Below are 20,229 nucleotides of genomic sequence, written 5' to 3' on the forward strand. Positions count from 1 at the left end.
AGATTGTTTTGATATCTGTAAACAATATGTGATGTCATCCAGTCTTTACTGACTTTTTGAATAACCATCATAGACTTTTAAAAAATAATTCTTTTTCTTCCTGATTATAAAGCATTTAAAAAACAGAGAATACTTGAAAGTAGAAGAAAATTAGCATCTCTTGTAAGCCCTCATCCAGCCGTGGTCACTGTTAATATTCTGGAGTGAGCCCTCTGACTCAGTGTTCATGTCACTTCACTGGCACCTCATCTTCCCTTGAGTGGCTGGGCCACAGCGCAGCCTGTCCTTTATATTAGACAGTTGGATTGCTTCCAGGTTGTCTCCGTTTAGGATAGCCCCAGCCCAGCACAGTTGGTGAACTCTTGACCAAGTCTGGATACTTGAGGTCAGGTGGAGACCTCTGATCTTGACCCCTGGCCTCACTATCCACAATGCACCAGGTCTGATCGGCAGCTGCACCAACTCCAGCTATGAGGACATGGGGCGCTCGGCAGCCGTGGCCAAGCAGGCACTGGCCCATGGACTTAAGTGCAAGTCCCAATTCACCATCACACCGGGCTCTGAGCAGATCCGTGCCACCATTGAGCGGGATGGCTATGTGAGTGCCCGTACCCCCTGCCCCTGGGTCCCCCTCCCCACTGCTGAGCAGCGTGGCTTCGGGCAGGACAGGCCACAGCCCTGTTAGCCTGGGCGGGTACAGGTGCCCCGCAGCTGCCCCGGGGTTCGGATACAGCTCTTCAGCACTCAGGCTGCCCAGCCAGCCTTTCCCGTCAGCCGTTAGCCTGCCCCTGACAGTTCCCCGTCCTGCTCTCTCCTCTGCAGGCACAAATCCTAAGGGAAGTAGGCGGCATCGTCCTGGCCAATGCTTGTGGCCCCTGCATTGGCCAGTGGGACAGGTGAGAGGCGCACCTTTGTTAAGACAACCCCTTGTGTCCTGGGGTCCGAGTCCCAGATGCTGAAGGGAGACATTACTGGGTGGAGAAAAGAGACTCAGGCCTCTAGCTTCAGGGGCTATTGCACACTAGGAGACTTTTCTAGGCAGGACTAGAAGGCTGGTCTGGAAGCAAGAGGAAGAGCCCTGCCACGAGACTGACTGGCCACCTGGCTGAAGCCAGATGCAGCCAGGAGCCCGGATGGAAGCATTTGAAAGGCAATGGCCCCAGGTCAGGAAACTCAGGCCTTGGTCTGGGCTCTCCCTGTCTTAGGTGTGGTCTCAGGCAAACCGCCACGATCTCCCAGGTTCCCTCCTGCTCTGTATGCATGAGTCCCAGGGAGAAGGTGACTATTCCAGGGTCTTTTCATTTCCCCTCCTGTGTCATAAGGCAGGCAGACACGCTTAATCCTGTCTCTTCTGACCTGGCAGAAAGGACATCAAGAAGGGGGAGAAGAACACAATCGTCACCTCCTACAACAGGAACTTCACAGGCCGCAATGATGCAAACCCTGAGACTCATGCCTTCGTCACGTCCCCAGAGGTGAGACTGTGCAGCCCAGCCATAGCCTGGGACTGCCTCTGGGGACCTACCCCTGGCTGGTCAGTGGGGAAAATGGAGCCTGCAACAAGGCGTCTGACCCTGTGGGGCTGCTGAGGGAGGGTTGGTATCACAGAGCAAGAGGTTGTCTGGGTGCAAACCAAGAGCCACAGGCCCCAAGCATCCTGCTCCCTCAGTGCTCCCTGCCTGGCCCCCTCAGGTCTCAGAAGCCCCAAGTGCTTGCTTGGCCCAGTTATGGTCATAAGCAGGAGCCTGGAATGACTGCCCAGGACCAACGCCTGCCCTGCCTCTTCCTGGCCAAATGGGTTTGTCCGAATCACTTTCCTTCTCTGTGCCCCGGGGTCCTGTCACCATTCCATGAGCAAGTCTAGAAAGCACTTGCACTGTCTTCAAGCTGGGAAGGTGGCCTCTTGTTATGACGAACATCAACTGAGCCGAGTGCTCCCGGCCTCAGCCATTGTCTGAGCACAGCCAGTGAGTGTTCCAGAAATACTTTTGCTTGCTAAAAATGAGTGCAAAGGTGGTGCCTTCCATTGTTTCAGCTTCCCCCCCCCCCTTTTTTAATGTTAAATTATTTTTGAGAAAAAGAGACCGAGTGTAAGAGGGGGAAAGGCAGAGAGAGAGGGAGACACAGAATCCGAAGCAGGCTCCAGGCTCTGAGCTGTCAGCACAGAACCTGACGTGGGGCTCGAACTCACAAACCGTGAGATCATGACCGGAGCTGAAACCGGACACTTAACTGAGCCACCCAGGTGCCCCTTCAGCTGCCCATTTAGGAACATTTGTGTCACAGCATCGTTTCTGTGCCAGGGCTCATGCCCCTGAGGGGAGAGACTATCCCTGAGGAGGGTGCTGAGGTCCAGGCCCAGTAGCCCACATTCTCAGAGATGATGTTGCAGTTTTGGCCTCTGTCGGGGGGACTTGACTGTGGAGATCTTAGATATACATGGGCTCCATTCTCAGTTTATGTCTGGGCTCCCGCTAGGGTGGGGGATGGGAGTGGTGTTTGGTACTAAGCAGCAGTGGGCCACCTCTATTACAGATTGTCACAGCCCTGGCCATTGCGGGCACCCTCAAGTTCAACCCAGAGACCGACTTCCTGACAGGCAAGGATGGCAAGAAATTCAAGCTGGAGGCCCCAGATGCAGACGAGCTTCCCCAAGCGGTGAGCAGGCACTGCCACCTGGTGCTGTTAGCCGCCGTAGGCCTGCCTCGGGCCCCTGCCGGTTGCTCTGTGGCCAAGACACTCCTTCCCAGCATGCCAGCATCCTGGGCAGGCAGGATGGCACAGTTAGCAAGAATGAGGCAGCTCTGTGCACTGGAGGGGAAGGTGTGGGGCCTACGAGAGCCTGTCTGCTTGAGGACGGAGAATTAGGCACCCAGCACGTCCCTGCCTCCTCCTGCAGGAGTTTGACCCTGGGCAGGACACCTACCAGCACCCTCCCAAGGACAGCAGCGGGCAGCGAGTGGACGTGAGCCCCACCAGCCAGCGCCTGCAGCTCCTGGAGCCTTTTGACAAGTGGGATGGCAAAGACCTGGAGGACCTGCAAATCCTCATCAAGGTCAGCGACATGGGGCAGGGATCGGGGGAGAACAGCCCCAGCCTGGCAGGGGCCCTCCCCTTGGCAGCAGGCAGGGCTGTGAAATCACGTGTTCTCCCTGGGCCCCAGGGAGGAAGGTCAGGACTAGGGTGGGGGCAGGGAGAGAGAGAGGTGTGGCTGCGGAGAGAGGAGCCGGGGCATCCACAGTTCCGTGTCTCCTTCTCCACTGCCCCGTGCCAGGCCGAGCTGGATCTGGCCAGCTGTGTCCAGGGCTCGCAGCCATCGGCTGCAGCTGGTGAGGGCCACCTCTGGCAGCCACGGGCAGTGGATGCAGCAAGAAGGGCACATGTGACCTTGCACAGCAGGTCTCCACACCTCTAGCTTGACCTGGTAGGCTCCAAAAGCCATCGACTCCTCAGTTCCCACACTTGAGCATCAGTTGGTATGGCCTGTGTTTGGGAGCTGGGCAGACACAAGGCTTCATGGTGTGGCTAGAGGCCTTAGGCCCATGTCAGACATGAATTCGTCCTGTTTACTAAGAGTCTCCAGGCAGTGACACAGCCAGTATTAAGCCCACATGATAGATAAAACTGGTCACCAGCCAGGAGCAGGACACATCCTCGGGCTCCTGTGTGTCCAGCATGAGGTCAGTAGTTTTTTCCAGCCTGGGCATCTGAAGGGTGAGTAAGCAGACATTCCTGTCCTGCCTGTCCAGCTTCTGTCCCTGTGAGTGCCCTATCCTGGACAAGCCCCTGAGCAGCACAGGGCCTTCGAGGGGTGGGTGACAGTCTTGCCTGAGCCCCATGGACAAAGTGTGGCAGCACCAGGGCTGCAGACCCGCTGTTCTTGTCCCCCTTCCCGGGTCCAGCCGCCGGCCTCTAGGAGGGCTTCTCCCTTCATCCACCTCTCACGCATGCACCATGCCCTGACCTTAGTCCTCTCTTGTCCCCCACCCAAGGTCAAAGGGAAGTGTACCACTGACCACATCTCCGCTGCCGGCCCCTGGCTCAAGTTCCGTGGGCACCTGGACAACATCTCCAATAATCTGCTCATTGGTGCCATCAACGTTGAAAATGGCAAGGCCAACTCCGTGCGCAATGCTGTCACCCAGGAGTTTGGCCCTGTCCCTGACACTGCCCGCTACTACAAGGTGGGTCCCAGTCCGTAGGGGCAGGGGTGGGGGTGCAGGGAAGGGGGTTGCTCTCCAGGACTCCACACCAATAGCTCTGCAGTTGAAGGACGCCCTGGTGCCATGGGGCGGTCCTGTGTCATTCTCACCATATACGCCTGCTCTGGGCTCCAATTCCATACCGTGGCCTTCCCCCAAAAGCCCGCCTCTATGCTGGGCACTGATGGGTAGGTCGCGCCACCTCCCCAGGCCCCTTGCAGATAGCCAGGGCCTGTGTCTGGTCACCTCTGTCCCCTCAGGGCCTGGTCTGGGCCTAATTCACCTCTGATTTCACCAGCCCTTCCTTGGGGAACAGGTAAGGAGGGGCCTCTCTAGCCTCTTGGCCTCTGAGCTTCAGGAAGCCCAGGGGCAGCAGCAAGGGACCACTGTCTTCCTCTCCCTCATACCCTCCTCACTGACAGAAACATGGTATCCGGTGGGTAGTGATCGGAGACGAGAACTATGGGGAGGGCTCGAGCCGGGAGCACGCAGCACTGGAGCCTCGCCACCTTGGGGGCCGGGCCATCATCACCAAGAGCTTTGCCAGGATCCATGGTAAGCTGGAGCCTGGGGTCTAGCCACGCCTGCTTCCCCTACTGGCAGCCCAAGGTCACCCAACCTGCTGGTGGCTGAGTCGGGCCTGGAGCCACATGCCAGGTTACCCAGCCGTGTCCCCGGCTCCTGTTTTCCACCATAGTCTCTCCCCCTTCTGAGTTGTGTTGAGAGTGATGCCCACAGCTTCCAGTCACGGGAAGCCCCAGTCTTGCTTCCAAACTTGCAGACCTAAGCACTTGAAATCCAGGGCACACGGTCAGAGGATTTTTCTGATTGTGAATGTCAGGAAGGCCAAGACACAAACCAGCACACCCGCAGAAGGTTCTCGAAGGACCCCAGATGGCAAGACTAGGGGCCTCTCCCAGAGCTGTCACTGGGCTTAGAAAAGGAAGCTCTCTTGGCTGGTGAGGTTCCCTGTGCAGAGGAACGGAGACTGGCTCTGCCATCTGTGGATTGAGTGTGCCCTCTGCCTTCTAGAAACCAACCTGAAGAAGCAGGGCCTGCTGCCCCTCACCTTTGCTGACCCAGCCGACTACAATAAGATTCACCCTGTGGACAAGCTGACCATCCAGGGCCTGAAAGACTTCGCTCCTGGCAAGGTCAGGGAGCCAGGGAAGGAGGGTGGGCCGAGGACAGCCACTTTGCTTTCCCTCCTTCTATGCCCACTTCTGACCCCCCTTTTTCCTCCCATGAGCCTTTGTTCCAGCTGGTAGGGCCCTTAAATTCTCCAAGCACCCCCTCCCCCCCCCCCCCAAAGGAAGTGCCTCCTCAGAGACGAGGGTGGAACCAGCTCAGGCCTCACTCATTAGCTCAGGCTTGGCAGTCAGAGGCCAACAGCCTGTGCTTGGCGGGGCTCGCTAGGCCCCGCGAGTTCTACCATCGGGTCTGACCACGGCCACCCCAGCTCAGACCTGGCCTAGACCTCGGTTTGCCTGCCGGTCCACTCTGGGGGCACCCTACCTTTCTGACCCTCCGGCAGAATCGAGGGTCATGTTCCTAAGAGCCACTCCCCCTCCTCTTACAGCCCCTGAAATGCATCATCAAGCATCCCAACGGGACTCAGGAGACCATCCTCCTGAACCACACCTTCAACGAGACCCAGATCGAGTGGTTCCGCGCCGGCAGCGCCCTGAACAGGATGAAGGAGCTGCAGCAGCAGTAAGGTCCAGCCACGCCACCTGTCTGCCTCCTCTCGGACCCCGCTCCGGGGTCCCCGGTGCAGTCGGTGCGTCATCAGAACTGGATCTGCCCCCATCCGGCCTTGGCTTCCTGCTCCAAGATGGTGTGGTCAGGCCTCCCGCTGTCCCTTCCCTCAGCCGGCCGAGGGACACACAGGTGGGTGGGTGAGCGGGGGGAGGGCTCTTAAAAGAATGTTCCAGCCCCCTGCCTTCCCGTTTTTAGTCTGATTCAGATCTTGAACAACTCCATGCAACTGTATTTATTTTTGAAGACAAGACTCCCATCTAAGGTTATTTCTCCCGCCTCATCATTTCACTGGTGGCTGAAAGATTTTAAAGAAACTTTCGCTCTCGTGAGGAAAAGAATACAGACTCGGTGACTGTTCCGGTGTGTGAGTGGTGGTGTCCGGATCGTCCCCACCTCCAGGGCTCGGGCTGGGTCTTCGTGGCCAGTCGGCAGAGGCTCCCGCTAGCCACGCCATGGCACACCTGCCACTGCGGTGGAGGACACACGGGGCGGGAACTCGCGCTGCTTCTCAGCCCCGCCTCCCCGCCCTGATCCACTTCCGCCCACAGCACGGCCTCCCCCACCTCCCCGTGTGCCAGGAGCCTCCGCTTCCCCTGGGCGTAGAGTCAGCCCTGCAGACATGCCGAGGCGGGGCACAGCCCCCCTTCTTAGAGGCCACACAGCTGGTCCACTACGTGCCCCTCAGCCCCAGGTGGCGGCGGGCACCGTTCTGCGGCTGCTGCTGTCCCTGGGGTGACGTCCACCAGCAGTACCTCCGCCTCCACGCTCGGTGCCTGTGTGAGCTGAAAGACCAGAGCAGGAGGCAGGCCCCGCGGAGGTCCCTTCCTCAGCACGAGACTTGCCCGACAGAAACACGGCACCCACTGGGTGCCGTCAAACAAGCGTGCGGTTTGTGTACGAGGGAGTGACGGGGCAGGGGGGACCTGCCAAAGCCATTTGGCTGAGTAAATGGTGTGGTGTCCGCCCTCGTCCAGGATCTGGCATCACCAGCTGACCCACAGGGTGTTCCTGGCGCGGCCAGGGTCTGGAAGTGACAGCTGTACCTCTGGTGGGAGGGACGACATGGCTGGTCGCCAGCCCTGACCTTGGGCCAGCTAAGCCCAGGCCCCCACCTTCCAAATGCTGGTGGGAAAGAAGGTGGTCGTCCCTGAAAGGTCAAGACTCAGACCAACAGCTGGCAGCTGCCCCAGGCCAGCCTCTCTTGGTGACCTTAGGAGCCACGGGGCTAGGCCGGCCCAGAGCCCATGAGGCCAATGATCTCTCACCACCACGTCCTGCCATCAGGGGGAGTTCTTCTCCAGCAGCCATCCGGGGAGAGGAAGGACATGCTGTCCCAGCTGTGGCAACGCGGTGACCTTAGATCACGGAGACAAGGGCGGCTCCTCCCTGACTGATGCTGCCCTTATTTATTAAATGTCTTTGCTGTCACCAAGAGGCAGAAGTCCACAGGAACAGTGACTTCAGGGTAGCTCCAGGAACAGGGCCAGGATGGCGAGGGAGGGGACAGTCCGGTGGGGCACACACACTGCTCCTCGGCACCTGCAGAAGCTGCTGTTGTTTCCATGGCCAACGGCACCTCCTTCTCCGGACTGCGGGGTGGAGGTGGGGGTCTGTCGTCCAGCCCCAGGGCTAGCTGCTGGTCCACCAGGAGAGGAGGCCCAGGCCTGGCTCGCTAATGGATCCCTGCCAGGGGTAGACAGAGAACAGGCACATGTCCACCTCAAGGGCTTGAACCAACACAGGAGGCAAAGGGGCCCTTCCTTCCGGGCGCCTGGCACCGGCAGAGGGAACGGTGGTGACACACGCGCACACTGGCCGGGGGATGGGGAAACCCAGGAGCCACACCAGCGCCCCCAGCTGCCGTACAGGAACACAGCCCATGCGCGCCCTTCCTGCCCCAGGGCCTCGGCTCAGTCAGGTACCCTTCCTTGCGCCAGGCCTGCCCAAACACGGGCACCGGCAGGCCAGTCCCGGACACGCGCTGAGTCCTGCCAGAAAGTCCCAGCCTCCAAATACACGCAGAGGGGATGGCCTTGACAGAGAACGGCTACCCCCGAGCGAACAACCTGCAGCATACGTTAGACCAGAAAAGCCCCCTAGCAGGCCCCCGAAACGTGTCCCGCTTTGTCCTGCATCACAGTCTCACCCTATGAGGGAAGACGACAACCCAAATCAGATCTGGCTGGTCGCAGCTCCCCTGCCACCTCACGTCCGTACAGGGTCTGGTACAGGCACAGCCCTGACTGAGGGTCACCCATCCCTGACGCCCCACCTTTGTTTCGCTCCCAAACCCCTTCCCTGGTGTCTCTTTCCCTTGGCCTCGTCTTGCTGGGCAGCCTTGTCACCCAACTTGGGCCCTGTCCCTCCTGCGGTCAGGAGCCTGACCCCCTCCCCGACAGCCGCGGCAGCTTCGCCACCTCATGAGTGTTATGCCCTGGCCTGTGACCTGCGAAACAGGCTCCCCGGGGAGAAGCGACTGCCTAAGAACCAAACAGGGACCCGCACCCTGATCTGCGGGGAGAGGGGTTCGAGGCGGTGAACCTGGGCGAACGCCCTCAGAAGCGGCTCCCCCGCCACCCCACCGCCTGGGTTGTCCCCGCACCATCCCCGCCGTTCTGGCAGCGGCGTCAGGACATCTCACCACAAGCGTGTACGGAGCCTCCTTCTTTGGCAGCTCCTCACTGGAAGAGGTGGCCTCTGCCGAGCCGGGCCCCGTGGGGGACGTGTCCACAAAGCTCTCGTCCACCACCCGGAAGCGGATCTCCTCGCCGGTGTCCATGTACAAGTCGTGCGCTCCTTCCTCCGTCTCGTACTCCCACACCCACACCTGCTCTGCCTCGTCGCTGGGCGGGGTGCAGGGTCAAGGCAACAACCAGGCATGGGGGAGCCTGAGGGTGGGGGTGGGGGTTCCTCCCACAATACCCGCCCCCAGGAAGATCCAATCCCAGAAGGAGATCACCGTGGCTGGGAAGTCCAGGAAAAGCAAGCCCACACCACGTGCAGAAGGCAAGGTTGGGCCCGCCCCGGGCCCCACAGTGAGGAGCAGGCACACTGGGGTACCAGGGCCCTGGCTGGGAACACACATCCTCAGGGCAGGAAGGAGGCTCAAGGGCAGAGCGGGTCCCCCGTCTCTCGAGGCAGGAAGGACGAGGGCCTCTCGCTGCCTGGGTGTCCTCTCGGTCCAACTGCCAAGTTCAGACCTCGGCTCCGCCAGCTGTGACCAGGGCCAGGCCCAAGCTCTGTGCCTCAGGTCCCCATCTGTAAAACAGGAATTGAGCAAGGCCTGCCCTCACAGGGCTGTGGTGGAGGTAATAAAGTGCTTTCCCCCGGACCTGCACACTTGGTCCTGGAGTGCTGGCTGGAGCTGTCCTATGCCCTCTGCGCAGTGCGACTCCACACCCCTTCCCAACCATGCCCCGCGACCATGACCAACACACAGCACAAGGACTTTCCCGGTTTTCAGGAGGACAGACGTGGCAGATGGAAGGTCGCGTGCCTGAGGGCCCGTGGCCGGCAAGGGGCCCAGCCGGGCAGGGCCAGGTTTTCCGACAAGCTCTGGAGTCACACACGGACCCTGCCCCTGGCCCGCAGAGGCCCAGGCAGAGCGGATCTGATGAACCATCCGGTGAGGGCAGCACCCCCGAACTCCCTACAAAGCCCAACCCCTCCCTCAGTGCACACCGAGGGGCCACAGCGCCCTCTAGTGGCGATGCTGCAAAGGGTCCTGCCTTAACCCCTCTGTGTCAGGTCCCCCCGCTAGGCACTGTGGACAGAGTCCCGACAAGACGGGGTCCCTTCCGGTGAGCAGTCTCGACGAGGACCCGCAGAAACACCACCTCAGCACAGCAGGGGAAGGGCTGGGGCAGGGCACTGGGGGAACCCAGCAGAGGCAAACAACCCGTCGCAGGCCCAGGCAGCCGAGCCCTCAAATGTCAGCCAGTGGTACTGTCTGCATACCAGGGGAGGTGAGCCAAGCAGGGCAGACCTTTCCAGGGAGGGAAGCTTTGACATGATCCCGGAGACGACACCCTAAGCAAAGTGAACCGGAAGTGAATAGCATGCCACCTACAGAGCACAACCTACCCAACCAGGCCCGACGGCCCAGACGGAAGCACAGGCGTGAGGACACCATGACCACGGGAAGCACAGGCAGACCAGCGCTTCCAGAGCACATGTGCAGGCTGGTGGCGGGGGGAGGGTAGGTGCAGGGAGGTCAGCAGTATCAGATCACAGGAGCCAGGGCCACCCCAAGGAGCGTGACTGTCCTCTGGAAACACCTGAGCCCCCTGTGACCCGCTTTAACCTTGGGAGGATACAACTTGGCTGGCTGCTGCAGCGACTCTGGGGGGATGAGAATGTCATCGAAGAACCCTAGAGAGACTGGAAGAAACGAAGAAAGTGACAGCATGGGACAGAGGCAGTTGTTGGCATGGAAATCTGAGTGCCTCCCCCCCCCCCAAAGCCCCACACCTCTGCTGATGCCACTTACACGGCCTGAGCGGCCACCAAAACCCATGGCGGACACCACACACAACGGGGACCAGGAGGCGCCTGGGACCCCAAGTCCCCTCTGCCAGCTCCAGTGCCCAGCCCGAGGTGCTGAGTTAGGGCCTCACAGGGAAGGCCCATAGCTGGCCAAGGTCTTCATGGTTACATGAGCACGATGGGGCTGTGTGTTCCCCTCACCCATGAGCTTTCCTGACCCCTCCCCTGACTGTGTGGCCCAGACAGAAGCTGAAGGGAGGCCTGCTGGCCTGGCCACTTGCCCCAATGCGCTCCCAGGCCTCGGGTGACGAGTAGGGGCCACCGTTACCGTGAACTCCCTCCGGGCTGCAGCCTTTGATCTTGCCGATCAGAATCTCATCCAGGAATGGATGGAACACCACATAGCGAAAATGGACTGGAAATGAAAAAAGGATAAGGATGTCGGTGACGAGCAAGCATGTGAGGGACGGCCACTCTGGGGCGGCCCAGGCTTTCCAGTGTTGACCCCATTGGCCAGCCTGCTGACCTGGAGGCCCTCTGGCCACCCAGGAGTCTGCTGGGCAGTCCACACCCAGTGCCCCTGGACCCAGCCCCAGCCCCCTGCAAGGCCACAGTGTGGCCCCCATAACAGGCCTACCGCGGCGGCCCTGGAAGTGAGGGCTGGCCCCCAAACCCATTAGACAAGCCCGGATTCTGGGCCACGGGTAACTCCAGAATCAATCCCACCCTTCCTCTAGACTCTTCTCCCTTAAATTCTAAAAAGGGCGGAAGTAATTGGCAAAGGAAGCCAGGTTTGGAAACAAGTTCCCCATCTCCCTCTGATTGGAAAGTTTGCCCCAGGCATAGCTCTGACCTGGAACATGATGTTAAAAATGCCCTGAAACTGAGGGGGAGTGGGGGGAGGCAGAGGCAATGACCCAACAGAAATGCCCTCTGTGGGTTCTCAGGCCCTGCCCTAGTGCTCCCCACTCACCAGACCCCCCAGGAAAACATCAGGTAGGGTCTGTGCCCACTATTACCTCATCACTCCTGCCCCTCAAAGCCCCAAAGGGGGTGACCACCACTGGCCTAAACACACCGCCGGAGCTAGAGAACAACCATGAGGCTACTTCCTGCTGGTCACGCCCAGCACAACGCATCCATATCAGCGTCATGCTTCCCCACTGTCAGGATGGAGAAGCAGCTCAGAGGGGCTGGGTAACCTACTCACAGCCACATAGCCGTTCTGCCCTGTTGTGCCACAGAAGACTCCAAGTCCTCCTGGACCACCAGACAGGGCCACAGGGTGGAATCTGCCTTCCTCGGACAGATTTCATCCCCAGACACACGCTTCTGCCACTAGCACCCTCAGCTGCCCGGTCTCCCAACACTGCACTGAGGACAGCAGGGCCTACTGGGCCCCCAGCTCGCTGCCAGGCTGCTTCTCCGTGGCCCCACCAGGCAGGAAGCATGGGAAAAGAAGAGGGGGCAGCCGGTATCCCCTCCCCTCCTTGTGATGAGAGCCTCCTGCTGACCTTGCGGAGAGCAGCTGAGGGCAGCCAAGGGTCACCTAGCCACAGGATGGAAAAACCCTGTCCCCCATCTGACCCAACATTCAGTTCAGTTTAACAAATCCCCACAGAGCCTCTACCAAGTCTGTGCCAGGGCCCGTTTGGGCACTGGGCTTATGGGGGCAGAACTGCATGTGGTCTTGTGCCCAGGGCGCTCCAGTCTGGAACAACTACACCCAAAAGCATATGGTGGCCAACCCAAGTGTCCATCAGCAGATGAATGGATACACAAAATGTAGCCTGTCCCTATAATGGAATACTTCTCAGTATTAAAAAGCAATGGAGTATTGATACCTGCCATAACATGGACGAACCCTGAGGACATTACGCTACGTGAAATGCGCCAGTCACAAAAGACCACATACTGTGTGATTCCATTTATGTGAAATGTCCAGAATAGGCAAATCCAGAGACAGTACATCAGCGGCTGCCAGGGGCTGGGGGAAGGGGGAGAATGAGGAGTGACTGCTGATGGGTATGGGTTTCTTTCTGAGGGGATGAAAATGTTCTGAAATTGTATAGTGGTGATGGTTGCACGGTGTGTGAATATCCTAAGCTTTCAAAGGGTGAATTTTACGATATGTGAATTAGATCTCAATTAAAAAGGAGGCCACAGACCAGCCGGAGGGACAGTGCTCTTTCGAGCCGCCTCCCAAGAGCCCCACCTGAAGTTCCAGGGGTGTTCAGTGGGCAGGCGGGAGGCCTGGAAAGTCAGAAAGAGTGGGTCTGCGGGATCACTGAGAGGAAGACCTGTTGTCAGGTGCAGATTTGGGCTTCTCTCTGTCCCGGGAGAAGCGGGGCTCCCTTGGGGTGCACGTGAGTTTCTGCAAAGGGCAGACACTGTGTGACTCCACTTATATGGGTACCTGGAATACTCAAATTCATAGAGACAAAGTACAGCGGTGGTTCCCGGGACCTGGAGGAGTGGGGAATGGGGAGTGAATCCTTAATGGGGACAGAGTTTCAGTCTGGGAAGATGAAGAAGTTTGGTGATGGTCGCACAACAACGTGAATGTATTCAGTGCCACTGAACCGTGCACTAAAAATGTTCAAACGGTCAATTTTATGTTATATGTATTTTATCACGACTTTAAAAAAAAGAAAAAGAAAAGAAAACAGAACAAAGCAAATGGTGGCATGAAGTCAGGCTGCTCTGGAGCTCCCAGCGGGGCAGGGTGGTGGGGCAGGTCGAGAGAGGCTTCCCCAGGGAGGCCGGGTCCAGTCGGCTTGTGGGACATAGAGAACATGGGACTGGGGCCAGGTAAACGTACCCTAAGTGACAAGAGATGAGGCTAGACAACTGGGGCCAGTGTCACAAATCCCAAAGGCTGACATCTTGTACACACTTACTGTCGAGAGGGAAAGCAATCTGGCCTGGGGAGGAGGAGGAGGGAGATGAGGAGGGAGATGAGGAGGAGGAGGGGGAAGAGGAGGGGGGAGGAAGAAGCAGAAGGCAGTGAGCAAAAGAAGAGTCCTCCAGAGGCTCCAGGGTGGCTCAGCCGGTTATGCGTCCAACTCTTGATTTCAGCTCAGGTCATGATCTCATGGTCTGTGGGTTCGATCCCTGAGTCCGGCTCTGCACGGACAGCGAGGAGCCCGCCTGGGATCCTCTCCCTCTTTCTCTCTCAGGATTAATAAAAAAAAAAAAAAAAAGAGTCCTCAAAGCAAAGGCTGAGGCCTCCTTCAGCACACCTGGCCACAGCCCAGGGGGAGGTAGTGGCGGGGGGGGGGGGGGGGGGAGCAGCAGAAATGGGGCAAGTCGAGAACCAGCCTTAAAGCATGGCAACCAATCCCCACCATAAAATGCCACCCTGCACGATGCCTGGCGGACCACAAGAAGCTTTATAGCTGCGAGTGTTAATCCATTTACACATGAGGAAGCCCAAGCCAAGAGAGGTGGAGAGATGCGTGCCCAAGGAATGCAGGGGAGAGAGGGGTCAGAGCCAGAATTCAAATCCAGGTCCCTGTGACATGCCTAGCCCAGTGCCCTAATCCTCACACCTCATTCCCAAAGAACCAGGGGGTCCAGGGTGAACCGGGGGTGGGGGATGATGAAAACCCAAAGTGGAAATCTTACACTAAGTGGCGGAAACAACAAAACGAAAGAACAGAATTTCCTCAATTTTAACTTTCTTTCTCCCAGTTTTCCTTCAAGTTCTGGTGGCTCTTACCACCTGGACCACCAGCTAAAGGCAGAAACTGGGCTCAGCTTAAGGGCATCCTTCTTTTTAAACAGAGGCCCCTGGTTTTGTTTCATATCACCGTCTTATTTTTCTGCTAAATGCTTCTAGTCGGTACAAACGCAGCCCGTTTCTTAGGGCTGCCCACAGAGCAGTTAACATCTCTGTGAACTAATGAAGTCTCTGGATCCCAGACAGCATCAGGCAGCCTCATGGCACCTTCTAGAATGCTGGACACCTCTGTGCCCAGAGGCTGACCAGGATGGGCTAGGGCAGGGCTCCTCACACAGGGCCTGGTGGGAGAATCGCCTGGCTACTTGCTAAAACAGCCTGCAGGCTCTCCCCCAGAGACTGTGATTCAGCAGGTCTGAGCCGCACGCAGACACTGAGTAGCCCCGAACCACCTCAGCGGCCCCCTTGCCCTCTGCTTCTGATTTGGTGGGGTCCAGGGAGGAGAGTGAAGAATGCCCCACTCCCTCTCTGAGAGCTGTAGCCAAGGTGACCCTCCCTGTACTCCTCCAGGTCTGGTAACCAACCCTCCCTTCCTAGGGTGCCTGCCCCTTTGCCATGTGACTCTGGCTCCTCCCAGCAAGAGGTGGCGGCTATTTTTCCATCCCCTGACGCCAGCCTCGGCCATGTGACCTGCTCTGGCCAATGGGATAGAAGCAGAAAAGTGCTGGTGCATGGGGGCTCCAGCTGCCCTATGGTGCCCAGTGTCCCCTGAGCAAAAATGAGACCACAGGCAGCAGAGATGAGCCATCCCTCCCCACCAACTAGCCTGCCAGCCGCCAGTCACATGAGGCCGCCCTACACCCTACTGGCCAAGCCAGTCCAGAAGAACCAAGGTCCTGTCCTACGATCTTTGCACATATTAAGTCAGTAGAATCATCACATCAGTACTGTAATATAAAATCTACTGTTAAGCAGAGGCACAGAAGTTATATATTCTGCACAGGAGACATAGCAAATAAGTGGCAGAGACGGAATTCAAATGCAGAGGCCACGCTTAACCATTATGTCCATAGTGCCCGTCAAAAGTCCCCCACCCTCAACCAGCCTCCTCCCCAGGAAACAGATGCACTCTCCTCTGCTCGCCACACCTTTTTTTTTAAATTTTTTTTTAATGTTTTTATTTATTTTTGAGACAGAGAGACAGAGCATGAGCAGGGGAGGGGCAGAGAGAGAGGGAGACACAGAATCTGAAGCAGGCTCCAGGCTCTGAGCTGTCAGCACAGAGCCCGATGCGGGGCTCGAACTCAGACTGCGAGATCATGACCTGAGCTGAAGTCGGATGCTTAACTGACTGGGCCACCCAGGCATCCCTCCACACTTTTTTTTTTAAAAAAACTCTTAAAATTTTATTTATTTTTGCTTTATTTTTTTTTAATGTTTATTTTTGAAAGACTGAGCAGGAGTGGGGGAGGGGCCCAGAGAGAGGGAGACACAGAATCCGAAGCAGGCTCCAGGCTCCGAGCTGTCAGCACAGAGCCCGATGAGGGGCTCAAACTCACAAACTCTGAGACCATGACCTCAACCAAAGTCAGACGCTTCACCAACTGAGCCACACAGGCGGCCCTATTTATTTACTTTTGAGAGACAGAGAGCGAGAGCGAGCAAGGGGCAGGGAGAGAGGGAAAGGGAGGGAATCCCACAAAGTGCAGAGAGAGAGGGAGAGAGAGGGAGAGAGAGGGAGGGAGAGAGAGAGAAGGAGAGAGAGTGTGGAGCCCTGAGCGGGGCTCTAGCTCACCCGATGTGGGGCTTGAACTCACAGACTGTGAGATCATGACCTGAGTCGAGGCCGGATGTTTAACTGATTAAGCCACCCAGGTGCCTCTGAAGAGTTTATTTTTAAGTCATCTTTAAGCCCAACATGGGTCTCGAACTCACAACCCCGAGATCAAGAGCTGCACAGTCTACTGACCGAGCCAGCCAGGCACCTCTGCTCTCCACACTTTTAACCCAGCGATGACTACTCCAAGTGTCCTCATCTCTGTCTGGCCACCCTCCACCAGACTGAGCAGCTAGAGGGCCAGGCAGAGCGGAGCTCAGTAATAAACAAGACCACAGGGGGCACAGACACACAGCCACAATCTCAGAGCCAGAGAGGCCTCAAGAATCGCCTGTGCTCCGTTTCTTATAGATGAGGACACCAAGGCCCAGACAGGGGAGGATTCTGCCCACTGTCACCCAGTCAATTCCTGGCAGAGTCAGGACTAGGCCTCAGGTCTCCCAATCCCTAGACCAGGACTCCCACAGCCAAACCCCAAACCCCAAGAAACCCAACACCGAGGAGGAAAGGGCACCCACCTTTGGTGTGTGATGCGCCGTCTCCTGGGAACACGTAGGCGTCCTCCAGCTTAGTGATGTCAAACAGGCAGATGCAGAGCCCCACGTTGTACACGACCTGTGTGCATCCACACACACACACACACACACACACACACACACACACACACACACACACACAGTGACCCAGAGGCCCAGCTCCCCAGCATTCTCTCCTGAGACCCTCCCCACCCAGGGCGGGTAGGATTATCCCCATTTTATAGCCAGCAAGGAGTCGAGGCACGGTGTGAGGTAACCATGGGTAAGGAGCCTCAGAAGAATGTGGAGCTCTGGAAAGAGCAGGGCCTTTGGTGGCAAGGCAGATCAAGGTCACAGTGACAGTTCCACCACCCACTGTGTGACCTCCAAGGTCACTTCTCCGAGCCTCAGTTTCCCCCATCTGCAAAAATGAACCTACCAGGCTGCAGGCTCGTTAAATAAGGAGACATATGGATGTGAAGCCCCTGTGCCAGTGCCTGGCTCACATGCTGGAAATAATAACAGTCAACCCACAGATCACTATTATTGCCAGTGAGGAACACTGGGAGGGGACCCTGGTCAAACCTACACTTTCCAAAGTCTCCAGGTCTATACTAGAGCTCAGAGTGAGTGTCAGAGTCCTGGTTAATCCCCATTCTGCTCACAAAGTATCAGACATACACCAGTGGCCACAGGGACTGAGGCACGGCCAAGGCCCTGAGACTGGGCAGAGAGCATCCCATGCCCCCATCCCCACCCCATGGTGCTTCAAACCACTGAACCCCTTTGGTGTCAGCTTATCTGCCACCAGCGTCATCACCTCCCAGTCAGAGACCCTGAAGGACTGTTCAAGGATTACCAAGAAGCTCAGAGAGCTCAGAGTCCTGGCCAGACCTCACCACAATGAGGCATACAGTCTGGCCGGCTTTGGCAGCACAAGATCTGTGCCCTTGGCTGGACCGTGGACCTCTTTGTGCAGCCTCCGCTCAAATGACTCAAATACAGCGGCGCCTGGGTGGCTCAGTCGGTTAAGCAGCCGACTTCGGCTCAGGTCATGATCTCGCGGTCTGTGAGTTCGAGCCCCGCGTCGGGCTCTGTGCTGACCGCTCAGAGCCTGGAGCCTGTTTCAGATTCTGTGTCTCCCTCTCTCTGCCCCTCCCCCGTTCATGCTCTGTCTCTCCCTGTCTCAAAAATAAATAAAACGTTTAAAAAAAAAAATTAACAAATGACTCAAATACAGAAGACTTGTCTCAACAGGTCACTGAAGGACTTGTATCCCAAAGGGACTACATTCCCTTCTTGGGCTTTTCGCCCCTCTTCTCTCCATGATGCTCACACTTGGTCCCTCCACAGACCCCCTTGCCTTCTACCTCGCAAAGTAACCACAAGCCATCCACTAAGAACATCATGAGTTCTCTCCACCAACAGCTCCCCAGATCTGTCCACCTCCCTTCTATGACCTCGGCCTCTATCGAAGGGACTGGCCTCCTGTCTAAAGCCAGCCAACCTTCCTCTTGCTGACTCCTCAGCCTATCACCTCCTGCTGTTCTAGGGATGAAGACCAGTACCACCATGATGTCCCTCAGGCTCCGTGTGCCTTGGCTCCTGCCACCTTCCCAGTCTGCCCTCTCCTCTCTCTCCCCCTCTGCCTAGGCCACACCAGGCTCCTCCACGTCATGATGGGTGAAATAGTCCCTCCTGCCACAGGGTCTTTGCACATACCGTTTCCTTTGCCTGCCCAGCTCTTCTCTCTGCCCAGCCCTCTCCCACCCTCAAAAATAATTCCCCTAGTTAGTTCCTCTTCTCAGCATCAGATCTCAGCTCAAACTCAAGTACCACATCCCTAACAAAGCCTCTTTTGTCCCTCATCGTAGGCAGAGTTCTCCTTCATTCCACAGGCTCGCGAGTGCCTGTCCTTCACAGCGTCTACCGCAACTTGTCATCACATACTCAACTGTGGGACCCTCTCATTCATATCTGCTTTTCCCACCACACGACACAGCAGAACCTTGTCCGCTTCATTCATACAATCAACAGACAAATACAGAACATCTACTGTGTGCCAGGCTCCGGCAAAATATGTGGGACGCTGAGGAAAAAGGCAAAAGTCCCTGCCCTCATGCGGAGGGAAAGAAAAACGGTAACCAAGTAAACAAATAAGAAAATAGTGCTGATAAGTGCTAAGAAGGAAAGAGTGATAATGACACAGAGTAACTGAGGGAGGGTTACTACAGAGAAGGCAGTGGGAAGGCCCCGCACTCGGTACTCGCTAGCACTAAGGCATGCAAGCCTGGCACATAAAAGGTGCACAAATACTTTTTCCAAGAAATGAACGGATAAACCTCCTGACAGTGAACTCTAAACCACTGGCCATCTTCACAAAACAACGCATGGTTACAGCCACTATGATTTCCATTTTACAAACGGAAACTGAGGCCCGGAGCAGGTAAGTGACCTGCCCAAGACTGCAAAGTAATTTGGCAGTGTAGAGTCCAGCACCTCCCAGTTACAATGACCCTTTTCGATCCCAGTTCCCTTTTTGATCCCCTCTAACATCCCATGTGCAGGTGGATTACCCCCCATCCCAGGTACAGGTGTAGAAACCGAGTTCCGACACGTTAAGCTACCTGCCCAAGGCCAAGGTTTGTCAGGACCAAGTCGAGGCCTGCAGCGGGCAGGTGGGCAGTGCTGGGCCCTCCCGTGCCAAGGCCCGTCCACGGCCCCGTCGGTCCAGTACCTTGTTGGCCAACTTTTTGTTCAGCTCTTCGGCAATGGAGTCGTTGAGCTTCCTCTCAAACTGCCACGGGGGGATCCGCACGGTGTCCACCATCTCCACCAGGACGAACATCCCGGCCCGCGCGGGGGTCCTGGGAATGGGAGCGTCGGTCAAGCACCGGGTGTGGGGCGGTGGGCACTCCCGAACCCCCTCGGTCCCGTCCCAGTTGCTGAGACTCCCCGCTCCCGTCAACCCAGGCCGGCAGTGGGGCGGCGCGGCAGGGCCCCAAGTAACCGGTGTGGGGCGCGCTCAGCCTCTGCAAAGAGAGGAAACTGAGGCTCAGCGGGAGGGACCCTCGCTCCAGTGGGAGGGGTACGAGCGCCCGCCACACGACCCTACCAAACCGCGCCCCCGCCCGAGCCACGCGCCAACGCCACGCACCGCGCTTCCACGCGCTGCCGACTTTGGGCGGGATTCCGAATCCCGTCGCTTCCGGAGAACAGACCAATAAGAAGCTTTCGCCCGCCCCCCGACGTGACGCGAGGTGGGGCGGGGCCTCCCCTTCAGCCAGGGAGGAGCAGCCAAAGCTCCGACCGCGTTTGCTGGTTGCTAGGCAACCTCGCTGCGCGTCAGCCTTCTCTCACCTGGCCTGTGTAGTACTCTCTCCTTGCTGGTCTCAGGCCTAGCTCTGAGCCGCCGCTGCAGCCAGAGGGGTCCTCTCAAGAGGCAGCACGATATGCTTAGGCCCTTCAGTACCCTGGAGGCAGGAGAATTAACTGGAAAGGGGCAGGCAGGACCTTTCTGGGGTGATAGAAATGTTCCGTATCTTCTAAGGGGTGGGTTACACAGGTGTATACAATTGTCAAAACTCATTGAACTCAACAGTTAAGATCTTTGCATGTAATTGTAGGCAGATTACATCTCAACTGAAAAGTGATAATAGATTGGGGCCAAAAAACAACCTCAGTAGCTTCCCACTGAACTAATTAATAAAGTCCAAAACCTTGAGGCGTCTGGCTGGCTCAGTGGGT

General features: G+C 57.4%; 2 protein-coding genes across 3 annotated transcripts in view; one reads left to right on the top strand and one right to left on the bottom strand.

Annotated features, from left to right (window-relative positions):
- ACO2 (aconitase 2) overlaps positions 1-6,229 on the top strand; it is a 55,219-nt gene extending 48,990 nt beyond the window's left edge. For both annotated transcript variants that reach the window (XM_019447010.2, XM_019447011.2), the window contains 9 exons: positions 441-598; positions 823-896; positions 1,364-1,475; positions 2,536-2,658; positions 2,900-3,055; positions 3,993-4,184; positions 4,625-4,757; positions 5,235-5,356; positions 5,782-6,229. In XM_019447010.2, the coding sequence (XP_019302555.1) occupies positions 441-598; positions 823-896; positions 1,364-1,475; positions 2,536-2,658; positions 2,900-3,055; positions 3,993-4,184; positions 4,625-4,757; positions 5,235-5,356; positions 5,782-5,919 (1,208 nt within the window). In that variant the 3' untranslated portion in view covers positions 5,920-6,229. The remainder of the gene's footprint in view (positions 1-440; positions 599-822; positions 897-1,363; positions 1,476-2,535; positions 2,659-2,899; positions 3,056-3,992; positions 4,185-4,624; positions 4,758-5,234; positions 5,357-5,781) is intronic.
- A 1,121-nt stretch (positions 6,230-7,350) lies between these two features.
- On the bottom strand, positions 7,351-19,709 carry POLR3H (RNA polymerase III subunit H). Its single transcript, XM_019447015.2, has 7 exons — positions 19,640-19,709; positions 19,220-19,349; positions 16,486-16,582; positions 10,777-10,863; positions 10,280-10,343; positions 8,605-8,806; positions 7,351-7,646 (listed from the first exon to the last, which is right to left on the bottom strand). The coding sequence occupies exons 2-7, from the start codon at positions 19,328-19,330 to the stop codon at positions 7,593-7,595; spliced, it is 615 nt and encodes a 204-aa protein (XP_019302560.1). The 5' UTR covers positions 19,331-19,349; positions 19,640-19,709; the 3' UTR covers positions 7,351-7,592.
- Positions 19,710-20,229: the final 520 nt, after the last annotated feature.

Source organism: Panthera pardus, unplaced genomic scaffold, assembly GCF_024362965.1.
Source record: "Panthera pardus isolate Hobbes unplaced genomic scaffold, ASM2436296v1 HiC_scaffold_6, whole genome shotgun sequence".
Taxonomy (NCBI): domain Eukaryota; kingdom Metazoa; phylum Chordata; class Mammalia; order Carnivora; family Felidae; genus Panthera; species Panthera pardus.

Excerpts from the sequence above, each read along its gene's own strand:
- POLR3H (XM_019447015.2), bottom strand. The coding sequence starts at position 19,330 with ATGTTCGTCCTGGTGGAGATGGTGGACACCGTGCGGATCCCCCCGTGG. Across the intron at positions 10,344-10,776 it reads CAGCCCGGAGGGAGTTCACG|TCTCTCTAGGGTTCTTCGAT; the intron begins GTAACGGTGGCC and ends CGTTTCTTCCAG. Across the intron at positions 8,807-10,279 it reads CTGCAGCAGCCAGCCAAGTT|CGACGAGGCAGAGCAGGTGT; the intron begins GTATCCTCCCAA and ends CACCCCGCCCAG.